Below are 21,302 nucleotides of genomic sequence, written 5' to 3' on the forward strand. Positions count from 1 at the left end.
AACATTATTTTACTCCAATCTATAATTCTAAAGCCCAATAAAAGATGGCTTTAGAAACCGGAAGCTGGCTTGTCTTTATCAGGCTAACTTTGAGAACAACGAAGGGAGCTAGGTGATCAGGGCTTCCAGGTGACGCACAGTGCAACACAGATACATTTTGGGTATTGCATTTAGCTTGTCAGAGCACCCTCAACTTTGACAAATATGCAAAAACAATCAGCTCAGGCCAAAATTACTGCCAAGTCCATAATGAAAGTTTTGCTTTCCCACAGACACTTTCCTTCACTGTTTACTGATCTGCCTCAGTGTGTTTATTTGTAACTTAGCATGCATATACACTATGCCACAGTCTGCTAAAAAGAGCAAAATTTGGACAAATAAGTAGATAACAATCCAACAGTGCTGTTCCCTTCAGGGAGACGTACTGGTTTCACCAACCTGCAAGTGTTGTCTCCAGCACAGTGAATGGGATTTTCGGCTCAATGTCAGACACCTTTAAAGCTGGGAGACAAGAGGTATCCTCAGGCTTGCTCTGAAGAGCAATCAATTCCAAACCTAATAAGGAAAGCAGAGCGCTTGTACATATTTAGCTTTTAGTGAAAGTGCTGTCAAAACGTACTGAGGCGACACAGATCAGAAAACCACAAGAGGTTAAAATTTAGCATTTGTCTTCAACAGTTCTTTCAAGCAACGTATTGAAAAAAACTCTGCAGATTATCATGCCACACCAGCAAACAAAACATATTATCGTTCCAAGTTTTCTCTCTATCCTCCCTTTAACATCCTTTTTACAGTAACACGCGATTTAGACCCTGAAGAAATGCTATCTGCCAGCCTGATGTGTTACCCAGCTCTTGTGAGCAGTACACAAAAGCCACAGAACTACCAGGTAAGAAGCCTCCTTCTAACCCATTTACCATAGTCCTTACTCAAGCGCTCTCAGTACACTGATGCGGTTAAATCTTTTATTTAATTTTACATTTCTGCCTCTGTTGGATCCTGGTTGGTTGCCTCTAAGAGCTCTCAAACTCTTTTTAAGTAAAAGACTTCACCTGAAAAATTCCCCTCCCCACAATACTATAGCTTCAGTATATTAATTCTACTTCGCTATAAATATTTATGTGAATACTTCACTTGCAATCTTTCTGCAACCAGATCACTGTTTTCCCAAATTGACACGAGTGCTCAGGGTTTCCAAGTTTAAAATTACTGATCAGAATAAGTCGCAAAGAACATTGTTCTGTAGTTTGCTTTTTAAGTGGAGAGTATAACAATCACAAAGTGTAAGTAATCCAGCAGCACAGAGCAGACCTTCCCATATGCTCAAAAATACACAGCTTTATGGCGGATGGTGTACATCTTGCACTTAGCACAAGTTAAGAGAGGAAAGAATAAGCAGATTAATGTTTTAAAACAATTTCCCTTTATTCTGCCCCACTGGAAACTTCAATCATTCTATTTTTGAGTGTTTAAACTAATGGAACACACCAATTACATTTTAGTGCAAACACTACACTGTATAACCCCGTGACACATATACACAAATTTAAACATCAACGACAAAACTCATGCCTTTCAGAACAAACGCTGGAAAGTGCCTCATATATCAAAGAATACAAAATATTCTATAGCTCACCAGCTAAACAACTGGCTGAAGTTTTAAAAAGTTATCCAAATTAAAAGTAAAAAAAGGACGTCAACCTTTTTCAAATATTTGTTTTTTCTCTTCTCCAGAAAGACCACTGATCTTCTGTTTCAGTTTTTCTGCTTCCATTTTCGCTTGTTCGTCATAGTAAGCTTCCTCTGGACTCATCGACAGAGTCAATCTGTGTGGATTCTCCTACAGAAATATATCCCAAAATAACCCATTATTCATTTTGAGAGCTACTTTCTCCTTCTCCTGGAATTATTGCTTCATCAAGTAGATAAAAACAGTCCATACACTTGCCTTGCATGTTATCCAAAGAGCAACTTAAACTCTTAAATTAATACAGAACAGTCTTCCGCCAGGGTAGGGGAGGAAGGCAGCTAGCCACAACAAGAAACATGAACAACCTTCAGTGAAATTTTAGTAGAGTTAGAATCCCTTAACAGAACACAGTACTCATTAGCTTGATTAAATCGAAGTTAAACAATTGCATATAAGGCTACAGAGCAGCATGCCAGAAGTCATATCTGGATAATCCTCTAAGATAGGGAATGTGGTAAAATGCAGGAGGGTTTCATTAAACAACGCTCTCAACCTGCCCCAGCTTGAGTGCATAGAGATCCCACATGATGTAAAGTGTGCATGCCTTATCCTGCTCAGAAACACTTTACGCCAGTTTTGCTGGTGGAGAACTCCATGCATTATGCAAGTGCCACAACGGCTGCTAAATTTCTTTGCTTATATTGTACCAGGGAATTTTAATCACAAACTGACTCAACCAACTTCCATTTTTTATAATGCTGGGAAGCTAAGAACAGTGACAATTTCAAAGCCGGAGTCAAAAAAACAGTTTCATTAACATCTGTCACTGAGAGAAACTGCCAATAATTTGGGGCAATGTAACTGGATTGCCTATTTTAAAGTTTCTACACCCTGTGGTTATACAGAAAGACTACAAAAACCCAACTGACTACCGAGTTGAAAAGCGAGATGCACAATTAGCAAAGTGTAGTCGAACAGAGTAAACAGCATTCTCTCCCTTGCTTCCAGCCTTTCTGCTTTATTAAACTCCGGGCACAATTACAACAGTACATAATTTTCTGATATAGGAGTATCCAACTATTCTCATCACTTTCTATTTAGAGTTGTGTTTTCGTCTTAACCTCCTCAGCAGAATTACCTTTTTAAGGATATTCTCAAAAACACTGCACTATATTTCTTCACTATAAAAGCCAAAAGCTTAATAGTTGCCTACTACTTCTGTTAATAATGCCTTTAGGAAAGCAAAGTTCAACTGATGCTGGAGTCTTTTGTTGCCTTTGACTATATAAGAACTAAATAGTGGGTAAATTTTAAATCACCTATAAGAGATCGGCCCTTCAAAACAGCATTTACAATTCAATCCCCAAAAAAACAAAAAAAAAATACAAAAGCACACACTTTTGCACTGGATGCTACTTTTTTCTAGCATTAGCTAATACAGGGCTTCAGCCCTATTTAGTGTCATAACACCTTAAATGTTCTTACATCTTCAAGCACTCCAGTGGAAGGGATGGAGAAGAAACTAAAATAAACAGAAACCAACAAGCACTGGTGGCAAAATTCAGACACCAGTTTAATGAACAGGTAAAGCACCAGAGCAATCTTACTCATAACGAAATTCTTCTCAAAGAATAAAAGATACAACCTGCTATGTCTACATTAAGGAACGTATAACTAGATCCGTAATTCTCTGGCCATGTCTTTGCTTCTTGTTGCGAAAATGCCCTAGCCCATTTGCCCTTCCTCCTCTTCTAATTCCCGATTTCCACGTGAAGGACACCCAAGTAAAAAGTTCAGAAAGGAGCCTCACACATGCCACACAGGTTCCCTGTTACACATGATGAAGGGATGGGAACAGCTGGAAGCACTGCAGAAAGCACAGTTCCCGCAGCTTCTGCTACCCTGAGCAATCACACTCTCCTCCAGCTAAAGCATCAGATATCACGGCTCAGTAAAACATCAGCATTTTATCAACAACCTAGAATATGTTTCAAAATGTCTGACCAGCTGATTTTTCCAGTTTTGAAAACTTTTCACTTCAATCATTTAAAATTAGTATATTTCATTCAAAGCACTGCAATCTTCATCTACATGGATAACACAATTATGAAAAATAAGCCTTGAATTTAATTTTACATTCAAAAATGATTTAAAAATAATTACTGTAGACCTTTTTCTGTAAGTTTTCCTACCTTAAAATAAGTTTCAACTTTTTCCTGAAGAAATCTGGGATTTTCTTTAAGACACTGCCTGAACCGAGAGACATTATCTGCAATCTTCAGAAGCTCCACTGGATCCCCATCTTGATTCCAGCAGGATGCTATATACTGAACGGGTAAGAATAATCAGGTAAGCAAGACAATCTACATATATTTATATAACTGGCAATAAGGTGGTTTTGGACCACAGATGCTATTTATAGGCTAATGGAAGATATGAAACATGTAATGAGTATTTGTATTCTACAAATTCTATTAGATTTGTAGAAAATCAAGCTGAAATATTTGTTCACATTAGAGTATCCTATCATCAGTTGTCCCTCATCCCTCCCCCAATTTTACTATATCAAACTACTTCCCCCCCCGCCTTTTTTCTCCTTTTTTGTGGGTGTTTATGTCTCTGTCCGTATTCTGGAAATCTACTGTAAAATTCTTTCTTTCCCTCATTTAAAGTAAACCCATTTAGCAACCCAACAAAGAAGGAAGAAAGGACAAGGAGGTAAAAATAAAGCAGTACAGAAGTATTACGTTCTACTCATTTATGTTATTCTGTCAGTCAGTGATTTGTAACTAGGAAACTTAAGCACGTAATATAGCCGGGACACTGGAGAAAGAAGATATTGGATAACGAGAAATATTCATTCCCAGGGCATCTCTTTTGGAAAGATCATTTAGAGTCTGAGACGATTAAGCCTGCTCACATGAATAGCTGCGAGACGCTAAAGAAAGTTCTTTGCACACATCACAGGGCTAGCTATTAAAGCCTTCTCCTCACTTGTTTTGCGTGAATGGTGAAAAAAACAAAACAATTCCAAGATATCTGAAAGAAACAGCCCTTAAAGGCACATAGAAAACAGATGCCTGAGAAGTGCTCAAACCATCTTTTCTTATCTCTTTAATTACAAGTAGGTATCATAATGCTATCAAACTTTTTCAGTAATAGTATTTTTGGTGTTCTTTAAAACATACCAGGGAATTTTCACAATTTTCTTAGAATACGTTCAAGTTAATTCTCTTGAAATAAAAGTAGTCACTCCTCATTTGAGGCTTTTACTGTGTCATTTTAACAACTCAGTGCTGATTATCACTAAGGTCTTCACACAGAAGAGGTTATCTGAAAAATTAAGCACTGGAGAAGAAAAGAGAAGACTCTGGCATAGGGAAGGAGAGGCTGTTTTTTTGTTTTTTTTTAAATATATAGTCGTACAGAAAAAAAATTAAGCAAGCTATCACAGACCATGATCCTAAAACATAACTTCTGCTGTTTTAATCACTTTAGAAACAAATAGACACCTTCAGGGCACAAAGAAAAGCCGATTATTTAGTTACTGAATTCTCCTATCCAAACTTTAAAACAACTAAACCACACAGAGCAAAGTCCTCCAAATGGTAAGGGTAGCAAAGCAGCAGAATACAGCATGGAAATTAGAGAATCCTCACCAGAGCACGTTTTTAAATTATAGAGGCTGTCATCCATCACCCATTATTTTAGTCATAACTAGGTCCCTTCCAGCCCTCTTTCCTAGGTCTACCTCTAAAACATAACCTCGGGCGAGTGAACCGAAATATAATTCTTTTCTATGCAGGGATAGTTGCATGACCCTGTGAGCTTTTAAAGTAAGAATCTTAAGAGGATTCTGTTCCAGAATTAAGTCCTAATACTTGAATCAACTTTTGAGTCTTAGAAATTGAAAGAGAAAATAATTGCACAAATATTTCATCATATAGAAGTATTCACACCTTTCGAAGATATGCTAGAAAGTACTCACTACCAAAGTCAGGCACATGTTGCCAGATCCTACTCTGAAACACGTCAGTAAATTAAACATCAGTTTTACTGAAATCAAAGCTACTATTCAGAAAAAGGTTCATGGCTCACTGCTTAATACAACGTCATACAGCGTGAAGTGCAGTTATAGTTAGAAAGCTACTGAAAACAAAGAAGAAAGATATACATGAGATGACAAAGCAAAAAGCCTTCAGTGAAAAGTTTATATATGAAAAGCCTACAAAATTATATTTAGGAAGATGTGGGAAACACTACCACATCCATCCATACATACACAGACTTACAGATGTCAGGGCAAGTCCAAAACTCGTAGACTGATGCTTCAGCTGGATTTCAATTTTGTGAAGCAGAGCTTCAATTCTATCTTCTTCAAATCCTTTCCTTTGGAAAGGGGTGAGGAAAGAAGGAAATTGTATCTATTAATACTAATCACTCTAAGTGAAAATGAATTATAGCATTGATAAAGCAAGCATAAGAACATTAACATCTTCCACAGTGGATTAAAATTGATATAAGCTTATCATGCTGTGTCGTTTAGTGAAACAGCACTAATATCATTAAACGCCTGACTGTTAACGCTGATGAGTAACCTACAACAGAGAAAGTAGCAGGTTTTTATTGTTCTGTAGCAGTTTCGTTATTCAATACTCTTAAAAATGCTTTTTTAATGTAATTTCTTTAATATAACTAAATTCTTAAGGTAGAAAAGAAAGGCTACAATATTCTCAAATTTTAGCATTACTCACGCAATAACTTCATCAACTGTTTTAGCAATAATCTGCTTGACAGTAGCAACATCTTTCTCAGCAATACCCTGGAGACCCACACTGAAATAAGTTTCTCTGGTTGAGCCATTAAACCTAGAATAAAACATATTCAACTCAATGACAAGTATTAGAACTTAAGCATTACGCCTGCCAGCAAAGGCAGAAGAGGAGAGGAAAAATAAGTAAATAAATAAATAAAAGCATCATCTCGACATACATACACACATGATTTTAAAAGCTAGATAGGAAGAAAGAAAAAAAAAAAAAAAATACCAAAGAGGCCAGAAGTGGAATTTAAATCATTTTTTGCTCAGTTTCAGTAGTAGTAGCATACCGTTAAGAAAGCATATGGCATAGCTGATATCAGAGAAGGAAAAAATAAGTTACAGAATCAAAGCTGTGTCTTTTTTGTTCGTTTTCCAACTCATCTCTAATTTTCAGGTTTAAAAAAAAGTCTCTTTAAGTTAAGGCGAAAATTTAAGCTGGCTGTAAAGCCAAACACATACATTCTACTTAGGCTAGTGAGTGGAACAGTACTTCAAATTAGTCCTTTTACAGTAAGACTGTTGCAAGTGGTGGATCTGAAGCGTTCCGCATTTGCTGCAGTTAGTCAATACTCGTTTTAAAAAAAAAGAAAAGAAAAGAAAAGAAAACTATGGAAACATGAAAAGTCAAGCTGTTAGGCACAGTGAACTGTAAGAATACAGATTTAGAGACAAAAATTCTCCCTTGCAGAAATAGCAAACACTTAGCAGTTTGAACCCGAAGGCAAAGTGGAAAGCAATAGGTGTTCGTCAACTCTAAAAGCCACCGTTCTGTGTTTAAAGACCACAGAAGGAATTCAATGGCAGACATGAGTGTAAAAAAACTGGCATATGGATCCCTAGGCTATTCTTCTAGATTTGATTTGTCAGCACAGCGACTAAGGCACGCCAAAAGCAACACAGCTCTATGGTTCAACACCAGATTAATACAGTTACAGTAAAAAGGGTTTAGCTGAAAACACACAGACACTGAATCGCTCCTTCAGTGTCTAAATAGAGGTATCTAGCGCCAGGCCCTGTGACACTCAAAATTTCTGCACAGCAGAGGCCTGCATGACACAGGACTCACAGAACACCCATGCCTTCACATAGTGACAGTTCAAGCCAGGCAGAGTACTGGCTTTAGGGCATTAAAACAGCACTAGATGAGCATGTTTAGGTATCCCACACAAACATCTGAGCTAGTCAGTGGAGACAGAAGCATGACTTTGTCATCCCAAAGTCTAAATCAGTCACGTGAATCATGCTCTAAAAATGCCTTTCTCTCTGCTGACAACAAAGGGAACCTATGATGAGCAGTTCAGACAACAGCATCTGCCATACGGATGCCCATAATTAGGTGAGAACAATCCCACCCAGTCTGCTATGCAGAGATAGCTCAGAAGACTAGTGGTACAAGCTACAGTTTGAATAAGTAAATGCAGGCAGATGCTTTTATATTGAGGCTATGGCAAGCCGATGGCACCTAACCATACAAAACATTTGTGCCAAACCTATCTCCTCTTAAATCACAGGATTAAAGCAAAAAAAAGAAAAAAAAAGAAAAAAAAAAAAGCAAAAGTAACACAGTAAATAGAAGAATCTGAAAGCTAGCCTGCCAGCTCTTCTGGAGTGACTATAAAACACACAAGATGAACCCCTCACCCAAGTAAATTAGGATACTGAAGGTGTATCACGTTCTTAACTACATACTTTACTTGTTGATAAGCATTAAACGATACAACTTAATCTAACCAAATACAATTTCCATCACATCTTTTGACAAGCCAAAAGGCACGCTTGAAGATGTTTTATAGTTCATCAGCACAAACTCCAAGATATTTTAAAATTACAGTAAGAGTCTTTCAGCACTAGTTGTTTGTATAAGGGATGACTTTTCCCGATTTGTTATCGGTTCATAACTTTTTTCTAAATTAAACTTTTGTAATATTGCTTACAGTGATGGAAGTTTAATTGTAACACTTACCCAGCATCAGGAGAAAAGTCTGTACCAACACCGGACTCAATTAAGGCTTTATAGAAAGGAGAATTGGGCCCATCAACCAACAGGGAGGACAACAGGCTTAGTGTAAAGGTTTCAAAAGTATCTGTAATACTGAAGAAGAATTAATAGGTGTTATAGTCTTACGTTCATACAGCATTAAGCTATGAATATGTGATGCCCACTATCCCCGGATTCTTTTCAGAACTACTTCTGTAAAAGAATTCAGGATAGGTAAGGGAGAAATAATTGCCAGCTACGCACACTGCCCTCAAACTCTGGGAACTAAGGGAGTTCTTGGTCTTTCATTCATTATAATTAGCAATAAAGATCTGCAAGTCAAATTAGGCTCCAAGGGTAGATGAAATCAGTAGTCAAACAGAACAGCTTGCACAAGGCAGCCAATCAAAAGACATGGAGCCAAAAGCATATTCACTGAATATTTCTGTAAGACAGCGGCACTTTTCCTTACTTCTATCCGCTAAAGAAAGATAGGAAAAATTCCACTTAGTACTTACATTTTCATTTACTACAAGGAGGATTCTTCTAGTCGTCCCATGGCATTATTTAACCCAAAGACAATGTTTGTGAAAAGGGATTTCTTCTTTTAATTACAAGATCCACCCCTCCCTTAAAGTTCTAACATGAGTTTTTGGTTCAGAATTTCATTTTGATACACTTACTCTGACAACAGGTAGCTGACACTGACAGTAGTCTGCTTGGAAGGATCCCCACCAAATGAGTCTAAGCCACATGTTATATAGTGTTCTCTCTGTAATGAGTAATAAACACATATGATTGTAGACTAAATTCAAAGCAGAAGTTACAAATAACAAAAAACCATCTTCCTTCCAAAGATTTCAAAGAATTTTACAGATACTCATGAGTAAATTCAATACTCGTGACTAAATTCACAAACACAGCATATTTACTCAGTATCTCTTCAAAGATGCTATTACCATTTCTACCAGAGGAGAAAATTAAGAAAGTCTGCCTTAATGTACATTCAGAATTGGATTTAAAAGAAAAGCTTAAGATTCTCAACAAGCCAGGGAGGAAAAGAAAAAAGAAAAAAATTCCATAACCCCCCACCCTAAAAAAACCCTCAGAAAAGGTATTTTGCCCAGAGATGTAGCGGAGTCTCCTTTGCTGGAGATGTTCAAAGTCCGTCTGGATGTGATCCTGAGAACCCTGCTTGAGCAGGGAGGTTGGACTAGATGATCTCCAGAGGTCCCTTCCAACCTAAACGATTCCGTGATTCTGTGACACCAACGTCTAAAAGTTTAGGTACGCTTCCTGACACTAATAAAACTGGTACCTCCTGATAATCAACGTTTCTATCAGTAGTTCTAGATGCTTTACAATGCTTCAGTTCTGCAAATGCTAACGGACTTGAAAATTGAAAGTACGGAGAGAGAAGGAAAAAAAAAAAAAAAGAAAAAAATGACTGCATGCAATCATTATAACAGTGAAACTCAAAATAATAGTTTTTCACCCCCTACCTTTAACAAAAACAAAAACAAATAAACACAAAAACACACGCACACACAAATCACATCATTTACACACAAATACACATCTAAACAAACAAAATAATCCCAGCAGGGTGGACTAAAATAATAGAACCTGCTATACTTAGTTACTGCAATTGCAAGATTGGATGTGCACTGTTTTTTTTTTTTTGTTTGTTTTTGTATATTCTTTTACTTACAGGATTTTCCCAGAGTTTTTGTTTTGGGATGTCAGTTTTCGATTCAATTCTTTGAAATTTTACCAGTGCTTCCTCATGAATTTGTTTCAAATGTTGCTCCAGTGGAAAATTACCGTAAGTGAAAAACCTGTATTTTAAAAGAAAGTTGGAAACTTGTTTTAGATTGTGAGTTTTTAAATTTTGAGCTTTAGATTTTAGTTATGTGAAACTTGCAGTAACAGCTTTTTTATACTCCGAACATCATGTCACTTCCAGTAATTTACCTACATCTAGAAGTCAACATGTTTCATAAGCCCCTAGATTCAAAACCTACCACAGTTTACACATACATAAAATTCACAGAAATATTTAAGGGGTATTTGAAATAAAGTTCTACTTCATTTTTCATCTCCTGTTTTATGCTTTGAAGTAAACTAAAAACTATAATTCAGTTTGTTGCAGCATTATACAACATTCTAAGGAAAAAAATAGCACTTGAAGTCAGAATCCGAGTTTGAGAAGACAAATAAGATTCTTATGATCCTCACGTATAATGTAGGCCACACAATGACCCAAGTCTCAACTCATCTATAAAATATACTGAGCTTTACAGGTCAGTCCACCAAAGTAGATATCCATACCTACCAGAAACATTGCTGATTTCCAGTGGCTTAAACACGAGCATGAGGCAACTCTTAGGTAAACGATATTCCTTGATTAAAATGTAACCTCAGATACAATACTTAGGATGATGAGAAAAACAAAGGATGGTGATGTCACCATCGTGATAAAAGCTGATTTCCCATCAATGAGCTAATCAGATTGACCACAGAATTGGTGCAGAAGAAACAGTAATACTGCATATTTCCCTTCATATCATCTTTGAATTTGACTTTCACCTTAAAGTCCTTATCAGTACTAACAGGGCTAATATCTGACTGAAAGAGATATCCGTTATTTAGAATCCAATACAGCAATATGTGACTAAGGAGCAACTGAAGACCCAATAATTTGTAACTGTTTTTTGGAACTTTACTCTGGACTGACTTGGAGGAGGACAGGAACCCCTTGACTCATTTCCACTACTTTTATCGTATCTTCCCGATGTTACTGCTAAACACTTGTATGTTCCATTGCTCTCACCTGTGTGAGTTCATGATGAATAATCTGTAAACAAACAAGAATAAAAGACAACACTAAAACCCCCCAAATCCTTATAATCAAGCGGGCACATGTACTGTAGAAACTCTTCCATCACTCAGCTCTTTCAGTAGCCCCTGCTTCCAGTTTCCCCTGTGCTTCTCTCACCAAAACAGCTTCCTTGATTTGACGGTATGCATGCTGGTGGTAAGTACAGGTCATCTACATTGCTGGCCACATGTATGGAAATACTGTAAGTATCTCTGTTTTTCCCCCACAGAAATGCAGTAAGTTATCATTGTGTTCATATACTCCAGAAAGTTGGTCACAGATTTCAGATACCTGGAATTGCTTGGATGATAATGTGTGGCATGAAACTGTTTAAGCTGCTCCCATGTAAGATCAGGGATACTTAATGGATCTCCACCAGATATTACACCGTAAGTGTGATCGGGAAGGAGTTTATTCTGCAGGTGCTGTGCGAATAGCCTCTCATTATCTGTCTTAAGAAGAAAACACTATGTTTCACTGAAAGTGACGAAAATATATTTTAAAATTAAAAAGTGCTGAATAATAAGACCTTAGCACTGTAACTTACACACAAACTTGGTCTTGCATAAGGATTTTTTCCTGTAGTCCCCACCTACTTTTTTAAAACTAGCTACGTTATCACATAACTTTCAAGTCCTACAATAAAATCCATTAACAAGCTTGCTCTTTCATAGGTAAACAAACTTTAAAACACACGAACATAAAGAATAACTATGTAACAGCTCATTGACTTTACTGAGAACTTAAATTCTGCAAGGAAGGAATGGAAACCTCTGTTGCAATAACATCACTGTTAATCTGCAGCTTAAATCAATTTTTCATATTGTATAAGATCTTGAAACAAAAATCCACAAAACTTACAAATGCCCCTTTCATTTCATTAAAAACAACTCCTTTGAAGACTAGAGGTGTCTCAGGATCAGTTGGGTTCTCATGTTCTAACCTCCAACCTTCTTGCCTGGGAAAATTAATAACAGGAAGTGTTTCATGGGGGAGGGAGAGTTGTTTGTTTGTTTTTTTCCCCCCCTTGATTTAAAATTTGCATATTTCTCAGCTGTCCATATCTTACCAGAAATCTAGTTGCCGCAAGCATGGAAAGAAAGCTGCATCCAAGTACACTGAGAGGAGATTCTGAAAATCCTTAGGATTTTGTGTTGAAAATGGATAGAGCGTGTAATCACTAGCTGCGTATAAACAAATGTAAAATAGATAAGAATTTTAGGAAGTCTGTGATGCATACTTATTTTAATCTCTCACCTATAAAAGTAACTGGGAGAGAAGAAACTTAATAATTGACATATACTGTTGTTGAGGAATACATAAAAATTTAACACTGCAATTATTTTGTCATGAAAATTTTTCTTTTGCCAAATACGTAAATAATTAAATGTCTTCTTGTATACCATGAAGATCCACCTCCGTTGGAACTTTCATCTGTAACTGCCAAATAAGCTACATATATTTGGTTAGCTCTTTAACCTCAGTCACATCATTCACACTTAATCATGGATTTCCAAAGGGAAATCAAGGCGATCCAACAGCAAGGTTTATTGCAATAAAGTCTCATGCATTTTAAGCGGTATTATTTGCTTTGTACTCACCTGTGAATGCATTCATGAAAGTGGACAGAGATCTGTTTAACATTTTAAAGAATGGATCTCTGCAAGGATACTTTTGAGAACCACACAACACAGTGTGTTCAAGAATATGTGGGACGCCAGTGCTGTCCATTGGAGTGGTACGGAATTGTATACTGTAAGACAGACAGCAGAGAAAGTAACACACTTATTTGGGACCAGAGGTAAGCCCACGTGCTATACGCAGCTTAGCTTTATAAGAACAGTATGACTGTCCAGTAACTGACAAGATACAGCAGGAAGCAGAGTTATCAAGTCCGTAAAAAAGACTCCAAGTTGAGTGCTTAGCCAGCGCTAATAGAAGGACTTTTATTTTTGGAGATGGTACAGAATTTTTCAGTGCATAAGTAAGCACTGGCATCAGAGGTGGCTCAGCAGACAACCTGCGTAACTAGAGTGATTGATAAAACTGCAAAAGTAGCTAATATCAACATTCAAATTTATATCTTACTGGAAAATAGGATCCTTTCCCCCCTCCTATTCAGTTCATTAACTGAAAAAAAAAACAGATTTTTATTTTATAGCAAAAAGTGCTCAGAAAAAAGTTCATGGAGACTTATGGTTAAAAAAAAAATGCCTTACATTTTGCAACTATAAGGCACTTTTATCAGAAAGCCCAGTTTTGGGTCCACCAATACAAGAGAGATGATGATAAAATTGATTTAGTTCAGTGAAGAACTATAAAGACGGTTAGGAGCTGGAGCACATGTCCTGTGAAAAGGGCCTGAGAAAACTGGGCATATTTAGCCTGGAGAAGAAAAGGCACAGGTGGACCCAGCAGTTGCCTTCCAATACCTAAAAGGAGGTTACGGATGGAGATGGGCTCTTTGCATAGACACACATGATAGAAGGACGGGGGGCCAATGGCTATAAATTGAAGCAAGGGGGCTTCCAACTTGACTTCACTGAAAAAAGAAAAAAACCACCACATGCACAGCAAAGCTTTGGGAACAGGTTGCCCAAAGAGGTTGCAGAATCTCTGTCTCTGGAAGTTTTCAAGGCCCAACCGAATAAAACTGCAAGCAATCTCGTGTGAATTTAGCGCTGACCCTGTTTTGAGCAGCAATTTGAACAAGAGACCTCATGTCTCTTCTAACCTCAATTATTCTATGCAAGTTCTACTAAGTACGTACTCTGTCTCTGTTAACACAGAAAAATCCAGTTATGAATCTGGATTACAATTTAGAAACTACAACTTGATGCTGAGATGGAACGTGCTATAAACATACTAATGTTTTACCTGAATAGATTATTGGAGTCCTCTCGAGCCACATGTAAATACTTGGCTCCTGTATTATCATGAGTAAGCATCACTGCAGTCAGGAACAGCTCAGGAACAGCTGTTACCTGTGTTGGAAGACAACATCTGTATTACAGCGTGACGACTACTAGGTCAAATAAACTAAGAATGATATGACAATAATCAGTTTGCCTTTCCTGTACACAATGAGGCCACATACAGTACTAAATAAGGCCTCTGCGCCTATGTTTTGTGCAAACACAACATTGTACGTAAGTGGAAAATAAATAAGTTTAAAAAAACTACACTATAACCAGAAAACTATACTCTTCTGTTACAGTTAACAAGACCAGAACAGTCTGATCATAAACTCAAAGAGAAGGCACACATTCAAGTATCAGCAGTTAGGGTGGCAGAAAGCAAGGGGCGGGGGGGGGGGGAACAACTCAGAACCCAGGTCTGTTACTAGCTCTGCCACTCATAACCATTTTTTGCAAGTTTCCTGAGCTCTCTGCCTCTGTCTTTTTTATTTAGAAAAGAAATTCTACACGTAATTGCCACTGCAAGCAAGTTCTTAACAAACGTGTTAAAAGCAGCTTAGCAGAAAACAGCACATGGTTCAACTATCTGCCTGTATTTCTGAGAAGACGAACGGAACACTCGTCGTCTGTAGCAGATGTACAAACCTCCCTGGTGCGTCATTTATCCTGGGAGAATTAACACCCTTTAAGAACACGTATTAATGTTACCTAAAGAATTTGGTTGAAGAAGGATAACTAAAAGCAACTACTCTGTTGCTTTTAACTGACCGCCTGCAGCAGCCGTGTAAACACTTAGACGGTGCACAGGCTCCCACTGACTTTCTCTCACAAACGTTCCCAACGAGCCAAAATTTATCCGCAGAAGCGCGCAAGAAAGGTAAGCGCGCAGCCCACGCCCACCTGGCTGACGGTGAAGCCATGGATCTGCTCTCCTCTCTGGTACCGCAGCGCTCTCTCGTTAGCGGCAACGCCGTGCCACCGCCATGACTTCTGATTCGAAGACCTGAAATAACGTTTCTCTCAAACTCTCATAAAATCATAACGTTCCGCCCGCTCAGCTGGGTCTTTAGGCAAAACGCCGGCCCTCAGGCCCGCGTTCAACCCGCCGCGGGAGGCACCGGCGCTAGGGCTGCGAGGGGCAGGCCGCGGGCGGGCGGGCACCCAGCCGCGCTGCGGGCAGCGGCAGCAGCGCGCCGCCGGCACAGGCCGCCGCCGCGGGGGTCCCGCCCGGCCCGGCCCCGGGCAGCAGAGCGAGCGCCGCCGCGGGCGGGCTGCTGCCGCCGCCGCAGGAAAGCGAGGAGAAGCGGGCCGCGACCAGGGCCGCTGGGGAAGGTCTGAGAGGGAGGCGGGCAGCCCCAGCCCCGCCGCCCCCAGCTGCCTCCCCTCTCTCACCGGCTCAGGCTCAGCAGCCGCCCCGCTGCCCGGTAGCGGCTCCACATGGCTCGGCGCCTCTGCAGCGGGACGGGGACGAGGAAGGGACGGGGCGCGACACCCCGCCGGGCCGACGCAGGCGCCGCCGCGGCCGCCGTCCCCATTGGCGGCGGGAGGCTCCGCCCCCCGCGGCGCGGCGGCGGGAGGCGGCTCGGGGCCGCCTGGGGGTCACGTCAGGCGGGGCGGGGCGGTGGCGCCTCACATGGCGGCCGGGGGCTCCCTCACATGGCGGCCGGGGGCTCCCTCACATGGCGGTGGGGCTCCCTCATGGCGGTGGGGCTCCCTCACATGGCGGCCGGGGGCTCCCTCACATGGCGGCCGGGGCTCCCTCATGGCGGCGGGGGCTCCCTCACATGGCGGCCGGGGGCTCCCTCACATGGCGGCCGGGGCTCCCTCATGGCGGCGGGGTCTCCCTCATGGCGGCGGGGTCACTTCCACAGTTCCCTCACACGGCCGCGGGGACGTTTCTCTCTCCCTCCCTGTGGCGCCAGGGGACGCTCAGAAGTATCTCACTCCTGTTTCCACCTCACTCTGCTTTTCCCGTTATCAGCTTGGGGGGGGGGGGGGGCACTTAACGTGATCTTTGTATGTTCCTGAGAAGGATTGAATTCAGGCAGAAAAAAAAAATGAAAACGCTTGGATGCGCTCAGGAAGTTCTCAAAGAGCCGCAAGGGCTGTGAGACTCGTCAAGGGAAGGACTCGGAGGAAAGCGTGCTGTTCACTTCTTCAAATTAGAAGAAGGCAGAGGTAAATGTAATTGTGTTTCAGGGAGTGCACCTCTCCTTGCTGGTGTGACTTGGCGTTTTCCTGAAACTTTTCTGTGAGGAAAACGAGCAAAACTAACAAATAAGCGGGAACCTAAACCAGATGTTAATCCTGCATTTGTGTCTGTACGTGCAGAGTCTTATCTTCTGGGCAGGGCGTTTCATACGACAATGGCGCTGTTTAGATAAAGACGCCAGCAGAGGAATGGATGTGCTTGTCCTGGCTAAGGTGATAACAGGGACCTCAGCAAAGAGTCACTGGGCAGCGCTGTACCCACTAGTAAAGTCATTGCACTTCCAGGCCTGGGCTTTTGTTCCTTCCGTTTTTCAAACTAACAGGACACAATTGTTTGGCTTTAACTGAGTGATTGATGTCATATCTCACTTTCAGAGGGGGGGACACAAGGGGGACACGTACCGTGAGGTATGGCCACCACGCTGTCAAGCCCTTCTTCCTAAACGTAAGATCTCCGTTACGTGTTTAGACATAAGAAGCCTGATTCTAAATGAGGATAGTGCTTGTGGTTTTAAAATAAGGACAAACAGGAGGTGCTGGGCGCATTCCAAGCAGCTTCGTTCCGAGTCTGTGGCTACAATGTTAACTGAAAAAGTCTGAATTCAAAGCAGCCTAGGAACTTTTGTCTGTGTCATCTCTGATTTCTTCTTCGCTATGTGGCGTGCTGTTGCCTGCGCCCCGCTGCTGACTGCCACCAGTCAGTTTACTGTTTTCATCACCGTTACGTGACTCAGCTTTTTCACTCTTTCTCCCTGTCTCTTCCCTGACCGCAGGATGCAGCTCCCTGAAGCGCACTGTTGCTCTCCCTTCTGGTTACATGACTCCTCTTAGCGTTCCAGTGCCTCTCATTTTCTCAGTTTTTCTCATTTTTGTGTGTTTTCCATTAACTTTTCCATGTTAATTCTTAAATAAAAAAGAGTCAATAACTTGCTATAATTAAACTAGTTTATAGCAGAAGCTTGGATGTTGTGCATTAACCTGTATAATGTCATCTACATGAATCACGTTCTTTCTCATTCATTTTGAAGCCTGATGAAAAGACCCAATAACTTTCTTGTAGCGTACCATTTCAACTATTGTATTTCTTGTCCTTTTCTCTATATTTTATTTCAGATTAGATTAGAATTGCAACATTTTGATGGGAGATCTTTTCAGTATATGTTTCTGGTGCTTATCACCTTGAAGAGCCAGTCCTGGTGGGAATTTTTACATTCTATCAAGTTAAAAACAGTGCCATAAATATATAATGAATCTCAAAAAATAAACATTTGAGAAGAAGGACTTCAGGGACTTATGTGGAGTGAATTTACTCTGTGTAGTGCCATTTTCAAATATTTCTAAATATTTTCAAATTTTTATAGTTCTTTTCTCATAGACACGGCAAGGTTAGCTTGTAGGAATTTTGATTTTGAAAAGACTATGTTGTTTTTTCCATTGACGATTCAGTTACTTAGGTTTATTAACAGTTTCCTAATTTGGCCGTGCACTACTGTCTCTTTTTACAGATTTCTGACCATCAATATTTAGTTTGCTTCCTAGTCTATACATTTCAATGGAGTAGCAGGCTGGCATTCTTTGGCAGACACTTATTTATTTTTAGTTGATGTTTATATTGGAGCGATAATTTGCTGCTGGCTGTTTTCCTATCAGTAACATATCATTTGCCAAGCAACCTTTCACAAACTTACTCAATCCGAATGGCAGAATTTGAAAATATAGCAAACCATTCCTGAACTTAAAATTTAATGACAAAATGGAAGTCTTTTATAGTACTCCTTAGACACTTTAAAATATTTTTTTCTTCTGCTGATGTTGTCTTTGATACATTTTGTGCGTTAGAATTTTTGTTCTGGGAAATGGAACAGAAACTGATCTGTTAAACTATTTTTTTTTCTTTTTTTTTCCCCCACTATGTAAGATTATTGCTGCACTAACTAACTAATGTAAGGTTTTTCACTGATGAAAATGAGGTGGCAATGTCATCCTTGGTGCTTGACTGGAGAGACAATAATACCTTTACTGAGTGTTACTTTCTTCAAAAGATTTTGTTTTCAGTCACTTTTAACTTTACCTAATTAAATATTTGGGCTAAAAATTTCCACATCTGCACAAACTGTTTATTATTTTAAAAGATTTGATTAAAACTGTCCAAGAATGAATGTACTAATACATATTTAACTAAGACATGTCAATCCTTTGGCACAGAGTTTAATCCCTCCGATTTGATAGCAGTGTCTCTTTTACTGCCTTTATGGACAATAAGGCCCAAATTATGCCAAGCGAAAATCTCAGAAAACATTCAGTAGATGCTTGTAACAACTGAATAACTGTCTTTCCTAAGGTATACCTTACCGAGCGTGCTTGATCCCTCAACATTTCTACATGTACAGTGTCAACTACATCTGTACCTTTCTATTACAGTGTTCTCAGGGCTGAAGTTAATAATAATGATGTTCTCTGCGATTTCTTCACCCTCTCAGGGGAGAGACCCAGTGCTGTTGTGCAGAAACCTCTACTATGTTTTGTCATAAGCAACATAAAACTGTTTATGAAGGTCAGCAAAAGCTGACATAAAAAAGGCCAAGCTGCAGGTCTACTGAAAGATGGAAATTAAAGGGGATGTAGTTGGTTTCTCAGAAATTGTGCTTTATCAGGGCGCAAAATAATAAGGCCTGACAAACCTTTTTTTGGAGGCTATGAATAAAGACTGTATGAAGATAATTCATGATAGTTACCTGGCACCAAGTGAGCTAGAAAATATAATTTTTAATGTCCCACATGCCAGCCCTTCTTTTCCTGTTTTTTCTACATCCAGCATCCGTCACGTTCCTTGTTCAGGTCTGATGAGACTAGGTCTATAAGAGGGCATGAGCATGACCTGGCTTCAGCTTAATCTTGAACATCACTGGAATTACTACCAGCGCCTTTAGCTCCAAGGTTTTTGCACTACAAGCGTTGGCCGGCATTCAGTGAGGCACTGAAGTCAGCGTTTCACGAAGCCCCATGGAGAGAGAAGTTTGCCAGGACTCAGCATACTTCCTAATTTACCCTACCTGGCTTTTCTTCCAGACAAGATTGCAAGTAAGAGGCAGAAGCTGAGAGTTGTGCTGGAGCTGCTTTTCTGCTTCCTTCCTGCCTTCACCAGCTAAGACAGATTAGAACCCCAAGCAGTAGCAGTCACGATAACTTGGGGGATCCCAAAGAATGTCTCTTCTTGAGCAAGAAGCCTGTCAGTGTCGTATGGACGATTATTAAATGTGTGCATAGGAATGTAAAAGAGAAGAAATGTTCACCACAAAGACTTTACAGTAAGAGAGTGCAAACTAGAGATGTAGTTTAGCGTGATGATTTTTGCACCATTCTTCTCAAAGAGATTGCATAAGATGGAAATAAACTCTACACTGGGCTATGTGGCCTCATCCGAGGCCTGAGGCTGGAACTTGCAGTACCTGCTTTGTGTTGTACTATTAGAGTAAAAGAAACCTTTCATTTCTACAGTGTAAGGAACAGATGGGTTCCCAAACAAAGAACTGAGAGAAGGAAAAGGGGAAAATCTTTTATCTTGCTGAAAATCCAGGGTAATGTAATATGTCAGAAGTGTTTCTGTGTGTATCGAAATATTTTAATTGCTTCTCCTGATGACAAAATAGGCAGCACGACAGGAAGGAATTAAGTTAGAGGAAGGAGGCAGGGGAGAGGTTAGGTGCAGGTTGGGGCAAGGCTGACAAAAATTATGTTCTATGGTATCATGCATCACATGTATCATTATCCATACATCTAAACTGGAAAAGCTAGAGTCACACCAGCATCATTACTTGTAGGAAAAAAATATGACAAAGGATTATCATTGACTGTAAAAAGCTTTATTGTATAATATCACAAATGTAGGAGTAGAAAGTTGCTTGACAACTCAATTTCTCAGAGGTTGAGCGGAACTTCATGCACAACTTAACTCTGTGCTGCATCCAAATTGCAATTTAACGCTATATTCAAACTCTGCATAAGGTACTTATTAACAATGACAGCTTGAGGATATGAATCTCGGGGATAACAAAGAATGGCAATGAATTAGCAAAGTGACAGCATTTTACTCCATAGATAGTATGGTTAAAAAATTAATAACTTATGAAGACTTGTTTTCTAAGGGTGAGTGTGCCTGGAAGTACCTTCCTTTGCTGGTTGCTTGTAACACCCAGAAATACTCAGCTGTGTGGCTCACATCTTCTTACTAATCTTGTCATTTATCCTTTTACAAGCACTTTGGTTATAGCTCCACTTTAAGCATTAGTAAAGGTGTTTGCTCTAAGACGATAGCAGTAACGTAGATAATCATGAATTACACTTCAGAGACCATCTTTACCACTTCAAGAAAAACAAAAGTCTCATTACTGATAAATTCCATTGCTGTCCTCTTAGACCCATTCATAAACTACGATCCATAACGCCAAGAAGAGAATAAACAATCTGAAAACTCTGCCGTCTGCTCTGTTCTTGATACTGTCGACCGATCCATGTTTTATGAAATTTGTTTTAGCCCTAGTTGGATTTTGTTTCATTTCTTCTTTGTTGCACCAGAGTGAGACAAGCCTGAATAGATATTAATACTGTGCAGATACAATCTCTCACACAGTTTTAACAAGATAGCTCAGTCTTGCTACTCTGTCATCCTGTTGACAGGGAGCATTTATTAAGTCATTAACAGTGCAGAAAAAGGTGTAGTGCAGATAGAGCTAAACCGTACTCTGTTGGGGGGAAGAGGAAGGTCTGCGTAGAAGAGTTGTGGAACTTAAGCAGAGTTAAAG

The 21,302-nt window shown here is 39.8% G+C and overlaps 1 protein-coding gene and 1 long non-coding RNA gene across 3 annotated transcripts in view; one reads left to right on the forward strand and one right to left on the reverse strand.

Moving 5' to 3' along the window:
* The window catches only part of PITRM1 (pitrilysin metallopeptidase 1), a 28,054-nt gene extending 12,195 nt beyond the window's left edge, over positions 1-15,859 (reverse strand). Inside the window, exons 1-15 of one of the 2 annotated variants that reach the window (XM_068934329.1) lie at positions 15,682-15,859; positions 15,190-15,292; positions 14,249-14,355; positions 12,973-13,124; positions 12,441-12,555; positions 12,233-12,329; positions 11,663-11,823; positions 10,202-10,328; positions 9,174-9,262; positions 8,476-8,604; positions 6,445-6,558; positions 5,983-6,079; positions 3,883-4,017; positions 1,702-1,840; positions 439-555 (exon numbers count right to left, since the gene is read on the reverse strand). In XM_068934329.1, the coding sequence (XP_068790430.1) occupies positions 439-555; positions 1,702-1,840; positions 3,883-4,017; positions 5,983-6,079; positions 6,445-6,558; positions 8,476-8,604; positions 9,174-9,262; positions 10,202-10,328; positions 11,663-11,823; positions 12,233-12,329; positions 12,441-12,555; positions 12,973-13,124; positions 14,249-14,355; positions 15,190-15,292; positions 15,682-15,824 (1,825 nt within the window). In that variant the 5' untranslated portion in view covers positions 15,825-15,859. The remainder of the gene's footprint in view (positions 1-438; positions 556-1,701; positions 1,841-3,882; positions 4,018-5,982; positions 6,080-6,444; positions 6,559-8,475; positions 8,605-9,173; positions 9,263-10,201; positions 10,329-11,662; positions 11,824-12,232; positions 12,330-12,440; positions 12,556-12,972; positions 13,125-14,248; positions 14,356-15,189; positions 15,293-15,681) is intronic. The other variant, XM_068934330.1, reaches the window with a different exon arrangement.
* A 9-nt stretch (positions 15,860-15,868) lies between these two features.
* Positions 15,869-20,976, forward strand: LOC138066277 (uncharacterized). Its single transcript, XR_011139540.1, has 4 exons — positions 15,869-15,993; positions 16,322-16,467; positions 16,876-16,945; positions 19,316-20,976. It is a non-coding gene; the product is annotated as an uncharacterized lncRNA (long non-coding RNA).
* The last annotated feature ends 326 nt before the right edge of the window (positions 20,977-21,302 follow it).

Source organism: Struthio camelus, chromosome 2 (genome assembly GCF_040807025.1).
Source record: "Struthio camelus isolate bStrCam1 chromosome 2, bStrCam1.hap1, whole genome shotgun sequence".
NCBI lineage: Eukaryota > Metazoa > Chordata > Aves > Struthioniformes > Struthionidae > Struthio > Struthio camelus.